Source organism: Cynocephalus volans, chromosome 3 (assembly GCF_027409185.1).
Source record: "Cynocephalus volans isolate mCynVol1 chromosome 3, mCynVol1.pri, whole genome shotgun sequence".
In the NCBI taxonomy this organism is placed as follows: domain Eukaryota; kingdom Metazoa; phylum Chordata; class Mammalia; order Dermoptera; family Cynocephalidae; genus Cynocephalus; species Cynocephalus volans.
This window is the reverse complement of record NC_084462.1, coordinates 134,137,744-134,156,759: the sequence shown is the minus strand read 5'-3', so window position 1 is coordinate 134,156,759 and position 19,016 is coordinate 134,137,744. Positions and strand designations below refer to the sequence as shown.

Here is a 19,016-nt window from a genome sequence, read left to right as displayed (position 1 = left end):
GTTCCAGTCAGTTAAGGAGACTTAGAAAAATCAGAAAGCATAACAGCCCATGGATTGATCAGATTCTTTTTAAAATTTTCAACCGGTTTTGTCATTATTTGACGTAAGCCTACCTTGGGGTTATTGGAACTGGGTTTGGTTTGGTTTGGCTTGGTTTTGAAAAGAGAAAAATATTCCTTCTATTAAGACTTATTATATCTCATTAGGCTCCAGATGAGGATAAGATTATCCCAAATGTGGTTTCTTCCTAGTTCAATCCTGTTGCTGTCTGAGAAAAGCTATGTATAAGCTACAGTCTGGGCAAAGGAACCTTTCCTCCCTGAGTTATAAAGCAGCACTTCGTGCTTCCCTTTCTCACATGAAGACCCAAGTACATTTGAGGGCTTTGCTACTTCACACCCTGATTAACTTGATGCCACTTTATTAAATAAGAAGCAAAAGTAGAATGAATTTGTTAATATGTATGGTTTATGTGACTAATATCCTGTAATGCATGCTTAATTAAAATAAAGGAATGTTATGTATTCCCCAAGTTAGGGGTTAAGTTAATATGTATTTGATCATTTAATGTGAAATATCATTTTAAGTCTTTGGTTTTAAATCCATGAACAAATACATCCAGGAGTATGTCAAATATTTGGTTTCTAAAATTTCCCCCAGACTACAGAGGAGGTAAGTCTTTCAAATTAATTATGGCTGCCAGTCTTTGCTCTCAGAAATGAGACTTCATTCCAGTACAAATGAATCTCATAGGAGTAAGTTAAGGTATTTTTAGAAGTATTTCACTTGTTTAGTTGGTGGTCTCCTCTATGCAGGGGAAAATGTTTTTTGTTTGCTTCTGGAGTTGGCGACAGTTTCGGTAATGCTGTATGTTGGCTACATTTAGGGAAAAAATGGAAACAGAGTGTAATAGAAGAACCTCTCAGATAGAAGCCCAGTTTCAGGCTGATTGTCAGAAAGTCACTGAGAGATGTGAAAAGGCCCTGCAAAGCCTGGAGGGGCGCTATCGCCAAGAGCTAAAGGACCTCCTGGAACAACAACAGGAAGAGAAATCCCAGTGGGAGTTTGAGAAGGACGAGCTCACCCAGGAGTGTGCAGAAGCCCAGGAGCAGCTGAAAGAGACTCTTCAGAGAGAGAAAGCAACTTCTCTGGTCTTGACCCAGGAGAAAGAGATGCTAGAAAAAACATACAAAGAACATTTGAACAGCATGGTCGTCGAGAGAGAGCAGCTACTCCAAGACTTGGAAGATCTGAGAAATGTGTCTGAAAGTCAGCAGAGCCTACTGTCTGACCAGATACTTGAGCTGAAGAGCAGTCACGAAAGAGAACTGAGGGACCGTGAGCAGGTCCTATACCAGGCAGGGGCCACGGAGCACCTGGCCAGCCAGCAGCTAGAAAGGCTAGAAAAGGAACATGGCCAGGAAAGGCAGGAAATGATGTCCCAGCTTCTAGCCATGGAGAGCATCCACAGAGTGACCTGTGAGAAAGCAGATCGAGAGAGGGCTGAGATGAGCGCAGAAATCTGCAGGCTCCAGGATCAAATAAAGGAAATGCAGCAGGAAGCATCTCCTCTCTCCAGGCTTCACAGTGTCTGCCAGGCAATGGGAGGGGAGGAGGCAGAAGGAAGCAGAGCCCTGTCCCTGCTTCAGCAAGGGGAGCAGCTGTTGGAAGAAAATGGAGATGTCCTTGTAAGCCTGCAGAGAGCTCATGAACGAGCAGTAAAGGAAAATGCAAAAATGGCTACTGAAATTTCTAGATTGCAACAAAGACTGCAAAAATTAGAGCCAGGGTCAGTAATGTCATCTTGTTTAAGTGAGCCAGCCACTGAGTGTTTTAGAAATTCTGCAGAACAAACTGAGCCATTTTTATTGCAAAACCGAATGAAGCAAGTAAAAGGTGTAACCACACAGCATAGCCTAAGTGACCTGCAAGACAATGAGGTCCAGGACCTGGGAAGTACAGGGATGAGCTTGGTTCAGAGACAGGAGGTCAAAAGAGAGGAGTCTGAAGCTTCAATGGAGAGTTTTTCTGAGCTTGAAAATAGTGAAGAGACTGGGACCGAATCCTGGGACCTGAAGAATCAGATCAGTCAGCTTCAGGAACAACTAATGATATTACGTGCAGATTGCGATCGAGCTTCCGAAAAGAAACAGGACCTACTTTTTGATGTTTCTGTGCTAAAAAAGAAACTAAAGATGCTTGAGAGAATCCCTGAGGCTTCTCCCAAGTATAAGTTGTTATATGAAGATGCCAGTCAAGAAAACGACTGCCTTCAGGAAGAGTTGAGAGTGATGGAGTCACGCTATGATGAGGCACTGGAAGATAACAAGGAACTCACTGCAGAAGTTTTCAGGTTGAAGGATGAGCTAAAGAAAGTGGAGGAAGTGACTGAGACATTCCTTAGCCTGGAAAAGAGTTATGATGAGGTCAAAACAGAAAATGAAGAGCTGAATGTTCTGGTTTTGAGACTTCACGGAAAGATCAAGAAGCTGCAGAAAAGAGCTGTCCTGCAGTGTGACTGCTTCTCCTCTTGGAAAGCCCAGTTACATAACCTAGAAGTTGAATCTGATGAAAAGGAACTTGAACTCAGTCAGACACTGGAAGAGTGTGTGTCCACGGCTATGAGTGTACACCATATTATAGAAGAACGCAGACAGGAACACCAGTACCTTCAGCAGGGCAACATACGGCTCTCAGAAAAAGTAAAAGCCCAGGAAATTGCCTGGTTAGACAGAACAATTCAGACACCTCAAGAAAAGTCTAGGGTACAGAATCAAGTTATACTGGAAGAAAACACTGCTCTCCTAGGCCTTCAAGACAAACATTTGCAACGTCAGGCCTCAATAGCAGAGTTAGAACTGGAGAAAAAAAAGCTACAGGAGCTGACTAAAAAATTGAGGGAGAGAGTCACGACTTTAGTTAAGCAAAAAGATGTATCTTCTCTAGGAGAGGAGGAGGAAGAGCTGAAGGCAATGATGCATGACTTGCAAATCACATGCAGTGAAATGCAGCAAAAAGTTGAACTTCTGAGGTAATGTATGTGCCTTCTAGACTTCACAGAATCCCCCAAGAGTACCTCACCAAATCTAACTTCCACTGCTTGCTGTGCCTAGAGAAACTAACCTGTTAGTCTTCAAGAAGAGAGCAGTCCTCTAGACTTCCTTCTGCTTCTGTGTTGTATTAACAAATAGAATAACCTTGCCTGTGAGGTATTCCCTTCCTCTATAGCAGATATATGTTGTTCATGTAGGATGTGAAAGTTCAAAATGGGGAGTGTTTGTTGTGTAACCATATGTATCACCAGTGTATGTCTTTAACTCTTTTCTACCACTTCTTCATCTGGATGGATAGATTTTTTTTGCCAAATGTTAGTTAGTGGCTTTCTTCATTTTGATAAAACATATAATATGAGAATGAATGCCTTTGTGTATTAACTCACTTGATAGATGAGAACTCTCTTTTTATACTAACATAGGAAAAATGTTGTTTGTAGCTTATAGTTTTTACTTAGATCACTTGAAGTGCATGCTGATATTGATATGTACAATGGAAATTTATCTTAAACATATCATTTTATTGAGGCTTTAGCAGATTCTAATAAATATGCTTGAAGAATAAAGACAAGAGAAGAGCTAATTTGAACCACTGCTCACTTGACTTTATAAAATATGATTGTATTAGTCTTTAGCAAATTTGGTTTTTCAAAAAAAAAAACTTGTAAAATATTATATCATGTCTGAAATATCTTAATGATATGAAACAAAATTTATTTCTGAATATAGATTTTTCTCTTCTTACTTCAGACCACTTTTAGCTCTAAAAATCAAAATATAATGAGATAAATGAAATCACAAAGCAAACATTAGTGTACATATTTCAGTGTGGCCCTTTGATTTGTGTAGTGGATTTTCTCTCTCTAAGTACCCAGAGGTCTAAAACTAAAGCTATTACAAGGGTACTTCAAAAAGTTCATGGAAAAATAGAATTAAAAAATAATATGAATCTTTCAGTTGAACCTTTCGAAGTTCCCTAGTACAGCGTAGTAATACAGCTTATGTCTATGCAGAGCAGGTAGGACTTGAGACTGAGATAAATGAAGTCATCTGCTCAAAGCAGTCTTCTTGCTATTGGGGAAACCAACAACCATACTAGGCATTGAGTGTCAATTCCTGTCTCCATGCTCAAGCTTTTTAGCCACATGTCCCTAACATCTTTTAGTGAAATTCTTACTTCCTAAAAAGAAATTCAGTCAATATGTTATAACTTGATTTCCAAGTTCTAAGAGACTACTAATTTAGACTTCTCTTTTGAACTGGCATGGAATACTTCTTTTATTGGAAGTCACTAGAAAATATTTTCCAAAGATGCCAAATGACTGCCTTGTTGTAACTATTTTTTTAACCTCTGTACTCCAGATATGAATCTGAAAAGCTTCAAGAGGAAAATTCTATTTTAAGAAGTGAAATTACTACTTTAAATGAAGAAGATAGCATTTCTAACCTGAAATTAGAGAAATTAAATGGATCTCAGGAAGAAGTGTGGTAAGACATATACTTAAATTTTCTAAGACATTTTTGCAAGGACTAAAACTATTTTACTTCATCTTTTAAAACCTCTCTCTTAAATTATATTTTTATTGTTTTTTAGGCAAAAAATAGAAACTGTAAAACAGGAAAAAGCTGCAATTCAAAAAATGGTTGAAAATTTAAAGAAGCAGGTAAGAAAATATTTAATATTTCCCAATGTTCCTTGTTTCTGAGGTTTTCATTTTTTATCTGAAATTTACAAATATGTAGCACATGCTATAAGAATAACAAAGTTAATGATGGTAAGGTTGTAAATTATGAGTTTGAAAATGGAAACTCATCTCATGCTGGCTCTAAAATAGGTTCCTTTTTGTGTGAAATAATGTGTATATTGTTTCTTGACCCTAAGTGCTTAATACAATCTTTCTAATCAGTGGGTGTGGGAAGGTGATACCTCCAAAACCATACCTATGAAACTCAGTCTAGCCCTTGTGCAGTTTCAATTAATGTTGGCTCCTTCCTTTTTCCTCATCATGACTGAAGGCAGAAAGTTAAGGACAGAATTTCACCATTATAGAATGCCAGTTAATGAGCATATCATTTCACAGAATTGTGATTTATTCAGATAGTTTGTGCTATTCAGTGCTCAATTTGTATAATCATAAAACATGTATTTGTGCAAGGGAAATCTATTTTAGAATCTGTCTGAAATAGTCAAAAATAAGGACATACTGGGGAAAAAAGTGTTTTCAGTACTTGAAATAAACAAGGTGTTAACATCCAAAATATATTTTGTCTCTTACAAATAAATGGCAAAACCTACTTGAAAATAGGCAATTGATATGAATGGTCAAGAAGAAAAGAATGCAAAATATAAAAAGATGGTTAACCTTATTAGTATTTTGGGAAGTATAAACTGAGTTTCTTTTTTCACCTATTGAATTAGCAAATATTAAAGACTGATATCATCTAGAATTAAGAATGGGTATACTCATACATGTTGATAGAATTATTAGGTGGTAGCACCACGGAGAAGACATCTGGGGGATATCTATCAAAGCAGTAATGTATATAAAGACCTTCTAACCCTGCAGCTCCACTTGAAAAACAATGATCCTACATACAAAATGCTCCCATGTACGAGGGGTCTCCAAAAAGTCCATGGGGAGAAAAAGTTCATGGAAAGATTTTTATTCTAATTTTGTTTTTTTATGAACTTTTTGAAATACCCCCATATAAATGAATTTTCCAAAAGATCCTTTTGTTTCTTCATAATTAAAAGAAATAATGATAACAAACCTATATGTCTGTCTATATATGAGGGAATGGATAAATGCATTATGGAACATCTTGCTACATAGACTGTCCTACCGATACTAAAAAATATAGCATGTGGTGATTTCTGAACACACCAACTTGGAAAGATAGGAGTCTGTAAGATATTATGAGTGAAAAAAGCAGTCTGTGCAAAAATGAAATGATCCAATTTTTTGCTAAAAAGAGGAAAAGATTCTCTATGTGTATATGGGTTCTGTATGTGCATGGAAAATGATCTTGAGGGATAAGTGTCCCACTGTGAAAAGTGGGTGGCCCCATGGAGTGGGATTAGATTGAGTGTCTCAATTCTTCATACACTTCTGAATTGACTGAATTTGTAATAATGAGTATGCATTATTTCTGTTATCAAATATGTGTATATTTTTAAACTTTATGTAGGGGAAAAACAATTAGTCTCTAAATCTGTTTTTAGCAGAAGTAGGGTAACAACTTTTTAAAGCTTATTTTAATTTTAATTAGATTTCAGAATTAGAAATCAAAAACCAACAGTTGGATTTGGAAAATACAGAACTTAGCCAAAAGAACTCTCAAAATCAGGAAGAATTACAAGAACTTAATCAACGTCTGGCAGAAATGCTATGCCAGAAGGAGAAAGAGCCAGGAAACAGTACATATGAGGACTGGGAACAAGAAAAATCTAATCTGAAAGAAGAATTGGAACACTGTAAAGTGCAGGTATGGTATGTAGTACATGACAGCTTTTTTTCAGGAAATCCCAAGAAATAGAAGAAATGCTTATGTTAAATTTTTTATACATAAAGCCTAAATAATTAAAACAGTGTGGGACTAGCACATGAATAGGCAAATAGATAAGTGGGAAAGAAAATCTAGAATTAGACCCAAATGCAAATGGAAACAGTATATAACAAAGGTGGTTTCTTAAACCATTGGGGTAAAGATGGACTTTTTAATAAATGATTCCTGGATAACTGGGTAGACATTTGAAAACACATGAAATTAGATCCATATTTCATACCATACAGAAGGATAAACTCTAACTGAATTAGGAGTCTAAATATAAAAAAAAAAAAAAAAAAAAAAAAAACTATACAAGTACTAGAAGAAAACATGAGTGAATTTATCTTTAACCTTGGTGTAAAGTAAAGCTATCTAACTGACTCAAAAACCAGAGGCAATAAAAGAAAAAACTGGTTACATTTTTTAAAATTTTGCATGGCAAAAAAAATGCCATAAACAAACTCAAATGACAACTGACAAACTGGGAGAAAATATTTACAACATATACCACAGAGAAAAGGGCCAATATCCCTACTAGTAAAGAACTCTTAAAAATTGAGTAAAATAGGACCAAACCTTGATAGCAAAATAGGAAAAATATAAACAATTCATACAAAAAATTAAAGTAGCCCTCAAACCTATGAAAAATGTTCAGAATCACTCACAATTAGAGAAATGTAAATTAAAACAACACTGATATGTAATTTCTCACTTATAAGGCTGGTCATAATTTAAAAATATGACATTATACTCTGTTGGCAAAGTTGTGAGGAAACAGACATTTCCTGTGTTGCTGGTGGGGTACAAACTGATATTTTCCTTGTGGAGGTCGATTTGGCAATACCTAACAAAATTGTACATGTACTTACCTTTTGCCCCAGCAGTCTCACTTCTAGGAATCCACCCTATATATAAATAAACCTCCAGCAATATGAAAATTCATATGCACAGGGTTAGTCACTGCAGCATTGTTTGTAATTGCAAAAATAGTGGGAAAAACCTAGATGCTCACACTTAGGAGAATGGTTAAATAAATGTGGTGGGTATGTTGATGCCATGCAGTAGTACTATGGAGCTATTTAAAGAAAAAGAAAAAGAGAATGATAAAGATCTCTATTTGTATGAAATGATTTTCAGGACATATTGTTAAGTGAAAAAAGAAAAGCACAAGATTACATATATTATATTTCCATGCATGTAAGAGAGAAGGGGGCAAGAAAATACTGTACACCTTTATCTGCTCTTTTGTGTAAAAGAAATACAAAAATGATGAACCAGATACTACAGGGATGGTTAGACAGTGGGTGGGAAAAGGATGAGTTGGAATGTGATAGAAGGGATGAGGAAGGGAGGCATATTTCTGAGCTTATCTGTTCGTGTGGCTCCGACTCTTAGAACCATAGTAATGGTTCACATGCTGTTCCCATGCCCCCACAATAAATGCACTAGTAAAACCAATCATGACGGGGTGGGAGGAGATCAAAATGAAACAGAAACACTAATAAATGAACCTAACTGTATTATAAATAGATGCTATAACCATAATGGGGAAGAAAAGAAGTACTCTGGAAATTAGTATCTTGACTGGATACCGTCCAGGCTAAAGACAAAAAGAATTGTACATAAATGCTATAGTAACCTAGTCAGTAAATGTGATTCTCGTGGGGGTGTGGTTTAGTAATTCTGAAACTACTTCTGTATACTAGAATTGGACAAATAAGTAAGTACATTGTAGACAATAAGAACTGGATTTCTTACTGTTGCAGAAGGAAGGTGTAAATGGGGATATGGGGGAGGCTAAGATGAGCCCTCTGATGTTGGATTGGGATCTGAGATATTAGTATACATTTGTGGTTTCTAATACATATACAGAGTTAGAGAGATACAGAAATACAAATGTGTGTATATGCATGGAGTACCCAGATCTTAGTTTCTAAACATCATTCTCCTATAAAAGGAACCAGCATTCCTTGGAAAAATGATTGATTCCAGGGCTGGAGCAGAGAAAATACAAATTGAGCCTGGAACATATCATCGTGCCAGAAAGAAAAAAGTGCTCCAAAAAAAAGATGGGACCAGTTGAAAGGACACAGGCCCCAACCTCAAGGAGCTCCTTGTGGCCAAAGCTTGAACAATTTGATCAACACAATAAATAATGTTAGTATAGAATAAAATAAGTAAAATTATAAAATAAATATGAATACAATAAATATCTGAGTCCATATTGATATAAAAATTGATTAAATAAGTGGGGAGAAATGACAGCTCTTTCTTACAGTAGAATTCCAATTAATAAATGTATAAAGAAAGAAACAGAAACGCATTATTAGGCAAACACCAAAAGTAATTATTGTTGTAGACAAAAGCCACTGATAGGCTAAAATTAATAAACAGAAGTTTGAGGAAAAACAGGATTTGCATCTCAAAGTTTCTCCCCCGAGAGAAACATGCAAAAACTACCTTAGAAATCATTTTCATGCCGTTTAAGTGGAAAGTCTTTTAAAAAATAGCTTTGAGTATAAGGATAAATGGTCATAAAACACTGTGTCATTGTATTTGTATTATTGTTTCTTTAATATCGTCTTTTGAGAACCTAGTAAATTTCCCCAGCCTAAGTGAATATATCTATAATTTGACTTTTTTATTTTTCTCTTAGTCCTCTGCTTTAGTGTCTTCTCTAGAGGCAGAACTTTCTGAAGTTAAAATACAGGCCCATATCGTAGAGCAGGAAAACCTCCTTCTCAAAGATGAACTGGAAGCAATGAAACAGGTAAGACTACGTGCTGCTTAGGGGGGTTCGTGGTTCAGTTTGTCCCTGATGGTCTGGTGTTTCTAGCCACCAAATGTCCTTTGTATTGTGTCCTGTCAACTAGCTTATTGCTTAGTAAAGGTGAGGACTTAAAGTACAAGTCTGTTTGTAAGGGCTCCTATTGCTAATTCTCCACCTGTTGTAGTTATGCAACCTATCTATGCTGTAGACTCTAAAATTCTGTTACTGTAAATGAATCCCAACCACTTCAATTTAAGAAACATTCTTCTTTCTCCCAGCCAGGTGATAAAGTAACAGAAATTTGTCTAAAAAGAGGGTGTCTTTCTTGCTCATAATTTTCATAACTTGTTCCCTCTGATCTGTGAGACACAGACGAAGCTGGTTCCTCTTATGTCTTTTTCTTGTAGCCAGTTTGAGGCGTCTGTCTCAGGAAGAGGAGTGAATTCTAGCACATTATCAGGGATGCAGTCTCATTGCGAATTTGGCTTTCAGAAGCCTGTTTCAAAGTTTCAAACAAAGGCCTAATTTTACATATAAAAGAGGGCTCACCTTAAAAATTATATGCTAAAGATTGTCCTATTTTATTCTTAAGTAATTTCCAGTATGTACAGAAATCTTTCAGTTGGAACAATACTGGTTTATAGTAGGAGAATTTAGTTGTTCCATTTTATTTATTTGCTCCACCATCAGATTAATATTATGGCACCCTGAGATTATAAAATTCTCTTTCTTGCATCTCTCATAAAGGTGTCCTTCTCTGAATGCTGAAACACTGAATCTGTACCACCTAGTGTTAAGTTTGTGTTAATCTCTAATTGACTCATATAATTCTTGCTTTCCTAATAGGATTATAAGACCCTCACGGTATTTGTGTCTTTCATAATGCCTGTTACCCAATAGGTGGTACCCAATAGGTGCTTTATAAGACCTTTTCAAGTCACATACCGCTATGCAAAATATATCTGTTCTGCCATAAGTAGAGAAGCTCTCTGTCCCATATAAACATGCCAGAAGTTAACATTCATAGGGCCTGTCTGTGGTATATTCCAAGTATTCTAAGGCTATTTTTTCCAAGTTTATCTTAATTAACTTGGGCATACTTTTTTTCCTTTACCTTTTGAAAGGCCGTTGTTCAGCCTGTAATATGATAGTGATCAGTTCCAAATCCGTAGCATGGGACTAACCCTGTGCATATGAATTTTCATATTGATGGAGGTTTATTTATAGGGTGGATTCCTAGAAGTGAGACTGCTGGGGCAAAAGGTAAGTACATGTGCAATTTTGTTAGGTATTGCCAACTCGACCTCCACAAGGAAAATATCAGTTTGTACTCCCCCAGCAACACAGGAAAGTGTCTGTTTCCTCACAACTTTGCCAACAGAGTATAATGTCATATTTTTAAATTATGACCAGCCTTATAAGTGAGAAATTACATATCAGTGTTGTTTTAATTTACATTTCTCTAATTGTGAGTGATTCTGAACATTTTTCATAGGTTTGAGGGCTACTTTGCTCAGCTAGAGAACAGAAGGAAAGGAGCAAAGTTGAGTGTAAAATAACATGATGAGGACATCATCTGGCACATTTTTATTGCATTTTTTTACAGCGGCATTGGTATAAATAGTGAGATGGACAAACAGTGCGTCCTGTCTGCCTTTGGTAGGAAGTTGCTTCATCAGGCAACGGGACTCTTTTTGATCACAGGAGTAGGATAATGTCAGCCTGTTGTTGCTGATGAACATCTTGAACCTAGAAAATATGTGCCACTCTGTGTGATATCATGATTTATAGTTCACAGAGCACTTTTACACATATTATCTATTACACTGAAAAGAAATACAAATAGCATCAGCAGAAGTCACATGCCAATATGTTGACACCTAAAACGGTATCAAGTTTTCTGGATGTTTAGGGGGTGGGAAGGAAGCTAGTGGGAAAGGAGAAGGTCTTTTATTAAACCAGTGCCCAGGTACTTTAAAATACATTTTTCCATATATTTCTGACTTGTTCAAATTTGTAAGATATGCTGGATTTGCTGCCCCTTGAAAACAAGATTCAACCCTTAAAGTACATTTTGTCATAATATTCCTAAAGCTAAATGTGAAAGAACTTCAGGTGGGAAGTGGAAAGATGGCCATTAAATAATAATGATAATAAAGAATTGAAAATTTGAAAGCCAAGTGAACTGGAGGGACGTTAAAAACTTGTAAACTATGGGAAGGATTTAAGAAGTATAAGAAACAATCAGCCTCTTTAAAAAGCAGTGGTTCTCAACAGGGTTGAGGGGTGAGAGTTGCTTCCTAACCCTGGCATATTTAGCATTGTCTGTGAACATTCTTGGTTTTCACAACTAGGGAAATGATGCTACTGGCATCCAACGGGTAAAGTCAAAGACGCTGCAAAACATCCTGCAGGTGTGAATTATCCAGCCCAGAATGTCAGTAGTACCAGCGTGGATGCTGAAAAGGAACAAAAACAGTCTTTAGTTTGTCTTGATTCCATAAAGTGGAGAGGAGGAAGCCAGTGTGTCCACACCAGCAACAGTTCAGTGGCATGTCATTTAGGCATCTTCTGAAGGGAAAGGCACATGGAACAAGCTGAAAAACACTGATTTGTTTATCTTTAAATTTGTCCTTGTATTGATATCTTGTATATAGTTTGTGCCAATTCTTTAGTCTTGACTGAGAATTTTTGAAAAAAATTTTTCTATTTAAAAAAAAAGTAGGAAAATGTTATGCTGTAGGTGCACAAGTTAAATTAATGACAGAATGGCAGTGTGTTATTTTACCCTGAAGATGAGATGGAAAGCTAGGCCCATTATTTAAGTGTCTGTCTGTTTGAGTCTGAGCAGACATTTCAGCAGTCAATTGGGGAGCAGAGAGAAACCAACAGAGAACATTTTATTAAAGTTAATTATAGTCTACTAGAGTTTATATGTCCTCTGAAATATCTACAGATAGGAAAATGCCAGCAGCCGTGAGAATGCTCTGTTTATAAATACCTCTTTATAAATACAACCATGAGAACTGAAGACAGGGCTCATTTGTTTATCTCTTACAGCTGCACAGATGTCCTGATCTCTCTGACTTCCAGCAAAAAATTTCTAGTGTTCTAAGCTACAACGAAAAACTGCTGAAAGAAAAGGAAGCTCTAAATGAAGAATTAAATAGCTGTATTGATAAGGTAGTAATAATAATAAGATTTTACCATCATCATATAGTGTGCACCATAATGAACACTTCTCTATGGACAGTGGCACATGGGCCTCCCGTATTAGCCTCAACGTTCTAAAGTCTCCTGGAGTAGCATTTCTGCTGATATTTTGTGGCCTTAGATATCCTGAAGCCATGATTGTGACCGAAGTCTAAGTTAGTTTTCAATAAATATATTATTAGATGCAATAATATCAAGTTTGTCTCATTTTAATACAGCACAGTGCTACCTAATATATATTATTTGTATATCACTGTTCTATTATATATAATGTAAATAGTATACATATTGTATTTAATAATATAAGATGTACTTCCTACACAAGCACCTTTTTTTCTATTGTATTTTCCCTAACAGATTAGAAAACACTGCTTTTTTCCCCCACCTGCCTTAATGGGTATTTCATATTTTCTTATTATGGTATGCTCTTGAGATTTATAATTGTCTTCCAGCCCACCATCTGCCATCCTTAAAATATGAGGCAGTGAGAAAAAAGAAAAAAGGAAAACTCCCCAGAAAAAGTGACTCCTTAAAATTAGATGTAGAACAGGGAGTCAGGAAAGTTACTTCTTTCTTTTACCTTGCCCTGTTCCCCCACATAAACAGATGGCACATGTTCTTAACAACGTAAGTGGAGACCTATAAGTCAAGGCTAGATATATTTGCAAAAATGTCCTCTTACCTCTCTTCTCTTCCTGAAACAGATGGCAAAATCAAGTCTTTTAGAGCACACAATTGCTACATTGAAGGAGGAACAGAAGTCTTGGGAGCACCAAAGTGAGAGCTTAAAGTCACAGCTGGTGGCATCACAGGAAAGGGTATGTGGGCAACTCTTGTTTTATCAGTAAGCATTTTCCTGTATAATCTAACAGAAATCCCAGTGGAAAGAATGTTCCAGGTAGAAAGTGGCCTAAGAGGGCTCTGAATGATTTAATTTCAGCAATATTTATACATCTTTGCAGTATGGTAAAATAATTTAAACATTTCCTTCAAAGTTCATTAATTATGAAATTACTTCTTATGAAAGTTTGAGAATAGTGTATAAAAATGACTGCTTATTTCTAACTTAGAAATAGGATTTCTAAGGCAGGTTCATGCCCTATTATAAAGATCTCTATCAACATTTCTTTCACAAATTTAAATGTTTTAAAATTGAAATATTAGTGTAGAGTAGGATTCTCCAGGCATATTTTTTATTTTCAAGAGGTCATTTACAAACCAACACCGCTGGCTAAACATAATTCCTACAAAGTTCAGTGAAACCATCTTTTGTGAGGTCGGTTAGTCATTTGTCCTGTAAGATATCACTTGGTAATCTACCAGATGACTATATCAGCAATACCCAGGCATCATTCATTATTGTCCTAAATACAATTTAACATTCTGTAAACTTACATAATATCCTAGGTTTCCACGGAGCTACTGAAACTAGAGCTGGATATAGTAAATAGAAACAGAAGGGATCTTGGAGTTCTCATGTCCATGTTCATTCATTCCTGCACATGCTACAGGTGTAACCGCGAGGGTTTGTGTAGCATTGTAAGATTGTTCTCATGATGCAGGTTCAGAATTTAGAAGATACCCTGCAGAATGTAAACCTGCAAATGTCCCGGATTAAATCCGACCTACGAGTGACTCAACAGGAAAAGGAGGCTTTAAAACAAGAAGTGATATCTTTACATAAGCAACTTCAGAATGCTAGTGACAAGGTAATTTCTTTTCTTTATTTATTGAGATGTTATTTACAGTAAAGTGCACAACTTTTATTTTATTTTTTATTTTTTTTTAATTTTATTTTGTCGATATACATTGTGGCTGATTATTGCTCCCCATCACCAAAACCTCCCCCCCTCCCCCCCCAACAATGTCCTTTCTGTTTGCTTGTCGTATCAACTTCAAGTAATTGTGGTTGTTATATCTTCTCCCCCCCGCCCCCGGTTGTGTGTGTGTGTGTGTGTGTGTGTGTGAATTTATATATTAATTTTTAGCTCCCACCAATAAGTGAGAACATGTGGTATTTCTCTTTCTGTGCCTGACTTGTTTCACTTAATATGATTCTCTCGAGGTCCATCCGTGTTGTTGCAAATGGCAGTATTTCATTCGTTTTTATAGCTGAGTAGTATTCCATTGTGTAGATGTACCACATTTTCCGTATCCACTCATCTGATGATGGACATTTGGGCTGGTTCCAACTCTTGGCTATTGTAAAGAGAAGTGCACAACTTTTAAATCTATAACTTGATTATGTTTATATGTATATGTATGCATAATTAAATATATGTGATATTTTACGTATCTGTGTGCGTGTGTATGTTTGTATTTGTGTAACAACCACGTAAATCAAAATATAGAGAACATTTCCAGCACCCAGCAGACTTTCTTGTGTCCACTCCAGTTGGTAACACAGGGGAACCACTTTTGTACCCACTGCCACTGCCACTGTAGGTTAGGGATGCTTGTTTCTGAACTTCATGTAAATGGAACCATAGTGATGCAAAAAAGGTAATTTTGTGTATTGAGCAAATCAGAAGACCATGGCTGAGTTGAATTTTGAAGCAATAAAAGTAATACATTTTCTTAGTTAAGTGATAGATAAAACCATTAATGTGACCCTAAAAAAATAAAGTCAAGTAAAACATTGTAAGAAATTAATCTAGGAACACACACAACAGGCTTCAAAAAAGTAAAACTTGTACTGAAAAGGGAAACCATGGCATAAAACAGTAGTACTGAATTTCAGGAGATAATTCATTGCTGCCAAATGGGTTTTTGCTGTGACACCAGAAAGTTCAGGAAGAGCTGGTTAAAGCGTTAGCTAGTTGACACCAAACACATTGGTTTTTTCTTTTTAATGCAATAGTTGTTTCCATTTTTTAAAATTACTTCCAGGCTGACATTTTTCTCAAAATGAGATTATACCTTTTTTCCTTTTTCATGTTTGGCTTAAAATGCAGGAGGCTTATCTAGTTGTGTTACCTTTTTTATTTTTTAATCATTTTCAGGATCAAAAAAATCACTTTGATAGCATAAAGCATATTCCTTAATTCAGGCCTTAATTACACGGACAATCTGTACTTTGGATTCTAAAAAAAGGATGTGATTGCATACGTGAAAATGAAACTGGAATTGAGCTTATGAAAGCTTTCGAGCTGGCAGTGCATTTCAGAGTTCTGTTTGTGTCCTCTGTTAATGAAAAGTCTTTTATCTGGGTTCAAAGGTAACTTCATAAGAATGAGGCCATTTTTTAAGCCACTAATCTCTATGCACATGGATCCTATATGGAACTGGGACTTGGTCTATAATCATATGTGCTATTGGACTTGACATAGCTATTTTGCCAAAACCATTTTAAACAGAGAATTTTGAAATCTTTTTAAAAATCAAACTCTGAGAATATTATTTTATTCCTACTTCTGTATACATACATGCACTCCTATTAGACAAAAGTAAAGGTTGAAAGGTGTTTACTAAAAATTGTTGTCATTAGCTAAATATAACACCTTTCTCAAAACAGAACTTACCCATCAGTTTGTTTTTAAAGCTTAACTCTGCAATTCTCTCTTAAGAACTGGGCCCCAGAAATATCCACCCATCCTTCAGGATTCCATAAGCAGCAGAAAAGTCTGTCTTGGGACAAGTTGGATCATCTGATGAACGAGGAACAACAACTGCTTTGGCAAGAGAATGAAAGACTCCAAACTGTGGTACAGAACACCAAAGCAGAACTCACATACTCCCGGGAGAAGGTACCTTGAGGAGTTGCACATGGTGGCATGTGTTTGAAAATGATCATTTTCCTGTGAAAATGAATGTTTGACATGACTGAAATGGCTCTAGGGTGTGGATTTGAGTATCCTGCTATGGAAGACTTATTTTAAGAATGTATAACTTATCATTTACTTGCATATAATGTTTTCCTGATATGTTTATAAAGTATTTTTCATTTTGTATAAAGCAGTTCTATATTAACATTTAATCCTCATATCCAAAATATAGACTCATGGGAATTATGTTGACTATATATATATACTTCGTTCATATTGGCTTAGCCACCAAGACTAGAAGCATGAAAATGGCAAAACTAGATTTAGATCTTGTAGGTGCAACCAAAACCTTGTAAGAGAAAAATGTGTCCATTTTTAAAGACTCAGCATTTCAAGGTTAGACTGATCTTTAAAGGTCATCTTTTCCGGGCCGAGCCCGTGGCGCACTCGGTAGAGTGCTGCGCTGGGAGCGCGGCGACGCTCCCGCCGCGGGTTCGGATCCTATATAGGAATGACCAGTGCACTCACTGGCTGAGTGCCGGTCACGAAAAAACGACAAAAAAAAAAAAAAAAAAAAAAAAGGTCATCTTTTCCAAAGACCAGACTGATGCTTGTATTCTTCATGTCTGCTATATAGTCAACCAATAATATTTAACCTATGCTTCAACACCTCTTTTTAAGGAGGAACTCTCTGAAGAGTCAAATATTCATTTAGAACTGCTGTCACTGAAGCAGCAGTGTTGACAGACATGGTCCTTGTCCTCACGGAACTTAGTGGACGTAAATTCATTGTTTCAGGTGTGACCAGTCCAATACAGAATAAATGGCACTGTTATCTCACTCACTCCTAAAAGTTATGTTCACGGCAGAGCAAGTGTTTAGGACTGTGGTGTCTGTTTCCTTAGCTGCCACATCACATACTGTTGACTCCTAGAGATTTAGTAGATCCAGAAGTCCCCTCTTCCCTATCTTGTCCTCACAGTGTTGGGTTTGTTGACCCAAGTAAGTTTACCTAGAAAGGATCTTTTGAAATCCAGAAAAGTAGGCTTTAAGAATTGGCAGGTTTGACTAAAAAAGAAAGTGTTTCTATACAACAGAACCCAAGTGCTGAATAAAAAATTTCTTTATGTTTGCTGTTTGTTTTTCCTGGCTGGATGATTAGCATTTCTTCCTCTTACATGTGTTCTTCTTAGGTCCGTCAACTGGAATCCAACCTTCTTCCCCACAAGCACCAAAAACACTTAAGCCCTTCAGGAACCATGAAACCCATAGATCAAGAAAAATTGAGCTTAAAGAGAGAGTGTGAACAGTTTCAGAAAGATCGATCTCCTACTAACAGGAAGGTGAGTTTTTGAGAGTATATACACCATGTGTCTGACCATAATGTGTCCCTAATTGTGTGTTTCTTCCTATGCATACTTCTAAGGAAATGATTACAATGGCATATTTTGGTTCTTCCTTCTATCTCTTTTATGCTTTTGTAATCTTGGCAAAATAGTATCATAGTTCTTTTTGATAGGATAATGGTTGATAAAAGAACAATTTAAGCTTTCATAAAGAAGACAGTTAATCATGTTCATTAGTCTGTATTAGCCATCTATTGCTGTGTAACAAATTAAAACAACAGACATTTGTTGTCTCTTAGTTTCTGTGGGCCAGGAATTCAGAAGCAGCTCAGCTGGGTGCTCCGACTCAGGACTGTCATGAGGCTGCACAGTCCAGCTGTCAGCCAGGGCTGCAGTTATCTGAAGGCTTCGCTGGACTAGAGGATCTGCTTTCTGAGCTCACTCACATAGCTGTTAGCAAGAGGCTTCTGTTCCTTACTGGCTGATTGCCTGAGACCTCAGCTCCTCACCACCTGGACCTTTTCTCAGGATGTGGCCGCTGGCTTTCCCAGAGGAGTGATGAAAGACAGACACTGAGACCAACAGATTAAGATGAAAGCTGTAGTGCCTTCCATAACCTAATCTCAGAAGTGACATATCATTTCTGCTGTATTCTGTTTGTCAGTCAGACTAACCCTGATATAGTGTGGGAGGGGACCACATAAGGGCATGAATATTGGGAATTGGGGACCACTGGGAGCCATCTTGGAGACTGGCTAACGCATGGTCAGACCTCTGCAGCTCAGCTCAGATTGCTTTCTATCTGTCCCATGAAGTTAGAATTCTAGACCAGTATTATGCTGGGGATGGTTGTTGTTACTTGTTTTTGTTTCTTTTTCTAAAGGGAAACTCAAGAGTTTTCACTATTATCTTCCTCCTCTTAAAAATATGGTTTGTTTAAAAGCCTGGGGAAACATAAACAATATTACTTTTGTTATAAAATACTCATATTAAAAAAAACTGAAAGTTTTCATGACCATATGCAGTAAGAAGGCTGGTTGTGCTCTAAAGCTGAAATGTCATTTGATTTCAGGAACCTTCAAGTAAATTTTTCAGAAAGAATGGGTTTCATTGCTGCTTACTGAGGAAGAAGACTTATGATAGGTTTTAAAATAACAATGAGTTTAAAATAGACCTGGAAATATTACACTTCTGTTTAACAATTCTTGCTGCTTTCCTCAGCTCTTTTTGATGAAAGCAAAAATCAGCATTTTAGAATAGTCACGTTTTCTACTTAGCAATATTCTGAACCACAGTGTTCTCTAGCTCATTAGATTCTTCC

The 19,016-nt window shown here is 36.6% G+C and overlaps 1 protein-coding gene across 8 annotated transcripts in view; it reads left to right on the top strand.

The window, feature by feature from the left end:
- NIN (ninein) overlaps nucleotides 1–19,016 on the top strand; it is a 93,489-nt gene that overhangs the window by 61,845 nt on the left and 12,628 nt on the right. For 4 of the 8 annotated variants that reach the window (XM_063088905.1, XM_063088906.1, XM_063088908.1 and 1 more), the window contains 10 exons: nucleotides 887–3,031; nucleotides 4,416–4,541; nucleotides 4,648–4,717; nucleotides 6,324–6,539; nucleotides 9,259–9,372; nucleotides 12,433–12,555; nucleotides 13,290–13,403; nucleotides 14,148–14,294; nucleotides 16,152–16,331; nucleotides 17,543–17,692. In XM_063088905.1, the coding sequence (XP_062944975.1) occupies nucleotides 887–3,031; nucleotides 4,416–4,541; nucleotides 4,648–4,717; nucleotides 6,324–6,539; nucleotides 9,259–9,372; nucleotides 12,433–12,555; nucleotides 13,290–13,403; nucleotides 14,148–14,294; nucleotides 16,152–16,331; nucleotides 17,543–17,692 (3,385 nt within the window). Of the gene's footprint in view, nucleotides 1–886; nucleotides 3,032–4,415; nucleotides 4,542–4,647; nucleotides 4,718–6,323; nucleotides 6,540–9,258; nucleotides 9,373–12,432; nucleotides 12,556–13,289; nucleotides 13,404–14,096; nucleotides 14,295–16,151; nucleotides 16,332–17,542; nucleotides 17,693–19,016 lie in introns of those variants that run through there. The other 4 variants (XM_063088912.1, XM_063088913.1, XM_063088907.1 and 1 more) reach the window with 3 other exon arrangements.